At 38.5% G+C, this 3,998-nt stretch overlaps 1 protein-coding gene across 1 annotated transcript in view; it reads right to left on the reverse strand.

Annotated features, from left to right (window-relative positions):
* Positions 1–2,943, reverse strand: part of LOC21384429 (tobamovirus multiplication protein 3) — an 11,373-nt gene extending 8,430 nt beyond the window's left edge. The window contains exons 1-5 of the mRNA XM_024168665.1: positions 2,418–2,943; positions 1,963–2,053; positions 1,818–1,870; positions 1,641–1,733; positions 1,454–1,525 (exon numbers count right to left, since the gene is read on the reverse strand). Of these exons, the coding sequence (XP_024024433.1) occupies positions 1,454–1,525; positions 1,641–1,733; positions 1,818–1,870; positions 1,963–2,053; positions 2,418–2,570 (462 nt within the window). The 5' untranslated portion in view covers positions 2,571–2,943. The remainder of the gene's footprint in view (positions 1–1,453; positions 1,526–1,640; positions 1,734–1,817; positions 1,871–1,962; positions 2,054–2,417) is intronic.
* Positions 2,944–3,998: the final 1,055 nt, after the last annotated feature.

The raw sequence follows: 3,998 nt of genomic DNA on the forward strand, positions 1-3,998 counted from the left end.
GATGGGTTCTCTGTTCTGAGGTTACCCATGCCGTCCCAGCCCCGGAGCAAGCCTCTCCTCCTCTAACTCCGGCTCCCATTCCGATTCCCGTCGCCGAACAAGCTCCGCCGCCCTCTCCCGACAGTCGCGACCTCCGTCCGCCCTCCTCCCGTCGTCGAACAACTCCTCACGCTGCAGATCCGGACCACCCAGCCCCAGATCGCGACGGATCTCGCGCTCCTCCATGAGACCAACGTCTCTCCGGTGTCGGAACTCCCTCTCGCGGCCTCGATCTTCGCGAATCGGCGCTTCCCAGCGAAGATCCGCCCGATTTGGCACCTCCACTCCGCCTGGGTCGACGCGATTTGGGCTCTCCTCGCCCCGAGGCGCGCGATCTCGCCTCTCCCCGTCCCGTCGTTCGCCGTCGCGACCCAACTCGGCCTTCCCGGCCATCGGCCGCGCCGCCAGCAGTGCCTCCATCCTCCGTAGCACCGCCTGCATGTCTTCCATCTGAGTCCGAACCTTCCCCACCTGGTCCCGGAGCCCCCCGATACTCCCTCCAGAAACCTTGAGATTACCTCTCAAAATAGCCCTAAGTTTCTCTCTTAACTCAAAAAGCTCCATGTATCGTAGATGCTCTGATACCATTGTTAGGATCCTAACTCAGAAATACCATACTCACACACATCAGAAACAGCAAGAAAATGAGAATAATTAGAGGGAATTTTATTAATCTAATCAGCCAAGAACACCAAATTACACTGAAATGTAAAGGATAGAACGGAGAATTCGAGTACTCCGGGAACTCCTAATTTAGTGGTATTCGAGAGACCACCGCTCTCCTTAATCTCAGTTTCTCAAAACTCTCCAAATCACAACATACCTCTAGTGAGCTACTAAGCCCTTTATTTATACTAATTCCTACTAACTATATCAGCCCACTAACCAAACAAGTTCCCAAGTCATTAACGGATCCTAACAAATAACAATATGTTGTTTTTTCTTTGGCTGCATTTAGATAGATAGACTGATGCTAACTAGAACATTAATAACCAGTGTTGCAGAACTAATCCTCTCTAATCTCTAGGAAACTGAGAAATTATACGTCAATTTGCACACGTACAAATGGTAATGCAATTTGTAGGAAACTTGGCTCATCATACGTTTTACCTTTTACTAACCTATCATGTTGCTGAATCACTTACCATTTGTTTTCTTGGTCCAATATATTAATTATTTTACCTTTTTCTTCTTACACAAAAAAAGGGTAAAACAATTGAAATATTAGGAAAGAAAACAACAAAGACAAGTGATTCAGCAACATTTGGAGGAAAACAAAGATAACTTGGGGATGAATAACTGAAATGCTTCAGTCATAAAGCATGACTGTATTCCATGAAGAGAGAATCCAACTCCGAACTCTCCATTGTGTTGTGCCGAGACAAAAATTGGAATATTGGATTAAAAACTTCACCTGAATGACATAAACCACAGCATTGATAGTGAGGAAACTTGGCCTTAGCCCATCAGTAGATACCGCACGTGCCTGTTAAAATAGGAATCATAACCAAACCAAATTACTTAAGGGGAAAAAAAAAAAGGAACAAGCAAAAGCTAGCTTGTTGAAGATAAAATAACAATAATAACGATTAAATAGTAACCTGATAGTAAATTTCAGCCCAGAATAGAACTAGAAGCGCATAAGTGGTGAAGAAAACAAGACTTGGCAAATCAAGCAAGATATGCTGGGCAATCTACAAAACACAAGGAAACAGAATTCACATAACACAAAATAAAATATGAACCACACATCTGAAATTTACATAAACGAATCCAACCTCTGGCTGCAACTTCTGCACATCTCTGCGGAACACGAAAACTAAAGCCCGAACTGAAATAACAGAGAAAAATAATCAAACTCAGTGAAAACACAAAGAAAAACTTAAAATCCAAAATTAGTAGGAAAATTCATTAGATACAAACCCCCATTCACCACAAAGTTGAGAAAGTGGAAAACCTTCTGCGTCGTCCAACCGTACTCCGGCACCCTCAATTGTATCCGAACAAGTTGAATCTAGCACAAACACAAACACATTCACACCAATCTATAATTACAGAACGGAACTCCAAAAACAGAAAAACAAGAAAACTCGTAAAGTATTGCTTCTCTATCTATATTATCATTTTTCCTTCATTTCTAAGGAAAGGAACACAAACCGAGATCCCATCCTTCAAAACAACGCAACCTAGCCAAAACCCTAGCGCAATACCAATGTCAATCTCGATAGAAATCAGGAACAAATCAAACAAAACAATACTAAATAGATTGGGAATTGAGCTAAAGATTATGCCAATTACAAAATGCATACACATATACAAACATATATACATATATATATATATATACATGTATATAAATTGTGTGCGGCGAAAAGTACCAGAGCAACGGCAGCGACGACACCGTACAAGGCGGCGAGGATGTGAAAGATGCGGTCCTGCCACAGCGGAGATTCATTGACATCGTTCCACCAACTGGAGGCGTCCGTGAGCTTGTACGCGATAACTGCCGCCGCCGACGGAATTTCCTCCATCCGATCGAAGCTTTTTCCGATCAATTTTCTTCAGAGAAAAACAAGAAAATCAAATCGAATGCCGATGATCGCTCGCTTTCACCTGGAGGAAGGAACGGGCCCGCCGATTTCAGAGATTTGAGAAATTTTTTGAGATTGAGATTATTGTTCTTCCTTCTTCTTCTTTTGCTTGTTTGAGAACAAAGAACCAAACCCCAATCTAACGATTTCAGTTTTGGGATTTGTTTTTCATAATTTTTTTTTCTTTTTTCTTTTTTGGATTAATTTTTGAAATGGAGAAATTGAGAAGCGCCGGCAAATATGCGGAGGTGGAGAAAGGGGCGCGTGGTTAATTTCTGGCTCTCGAAGTGACCGGCGATAGCCAGTCTTACCTTGCTGTCTTCCTAGTTTCTACACGCGTCTTCAAAAACCGTCCTCACTCCTCATCGCACCCCACGTGGACAATATTATTTATTTTCAAAAAGAAAAATAATTATAAAAACTCCCCTTTAACTTTAAGGCATTTTGTAGCAATTCACCTCCAATCTTCAATTTTGGTATTCGTTCCCGCAATCTATTACGCGAAATCCTCCTGTAAGATCTTTTAAAAAATAAATGATCCATTTAATTTATTAATTTAAATTAAGATGTAATTTTATGTTAAAATTAAACATTATTATTTTTAAAAAAAATTTATTATAAAAAATTTAAAATTTAAATTTAAATTAATAAAATAAATGGGATTAAAATAACACATATCATATAAAAAACAGGCTTGTTGAACAATTTACTAAACTTACTCTCTTAGCTTCTTTTTTCGTACAGTCATATAGAAGTAAAATGAGAGATTTTATTTTTTAAAATTTTAAGTTATTTATTTATTTTTCTTTACAATAGAGTTTTTAACTTGTATTAATTTTTAAACTTAAATTAACTTTAGACATAATATAGTTACCAATACACCATTATACTCTTCTAAAAAAAAAAACACCCTTAAGCTATGTACTACGTGTTAATTATATGTCAATTTTCATTAAAAATCTCAACTAAAAGAGTTTTTTTGTTAATATTTTACAAATTTGGCAAACGATTATGTTTTTCAAAATTACAAGCACATTGCTCTGAGAGTTTTAATTGAGAGAGAATTTTTTTTCAGTCATAAATAAATTTTAAATTAGTTAAAATGGGCGTAACTTGTATAAAATATGCTTCCCTAAACCTATTTGTTTTATTTTCTTCAATTTTAGTCCCTTTGGTAGTAAAGAACAAAGATCATCTAATTCTCAACAACAATCATACAAAACCTTCTTGACCTTGGTCCCGCACTCTATACAACCCACTAAAGAATAATCCGTTTTTGTGGGGGGGCCCGATGAAACGTTTCGTCCGTTTCTCCTCCAACAATTAGCTATGTTGTTTGTTTGTTTGTTTTCTTTTTCCTTTTTTTTT

Source organism: Morus notabilis, unplaced genomic scaffold (assembly GCF_000414095.1).
Source record: "Morus notabilis unplaced genomic scaffold, ASM41409v2 Scaffold3837, whole genome shotgun sequence".
NCBI lineage: Eukaryota > Viridiplantae > Streptophyta > Magnoliopsida > Rosales > Moraceae > Morus > Morus notabilis.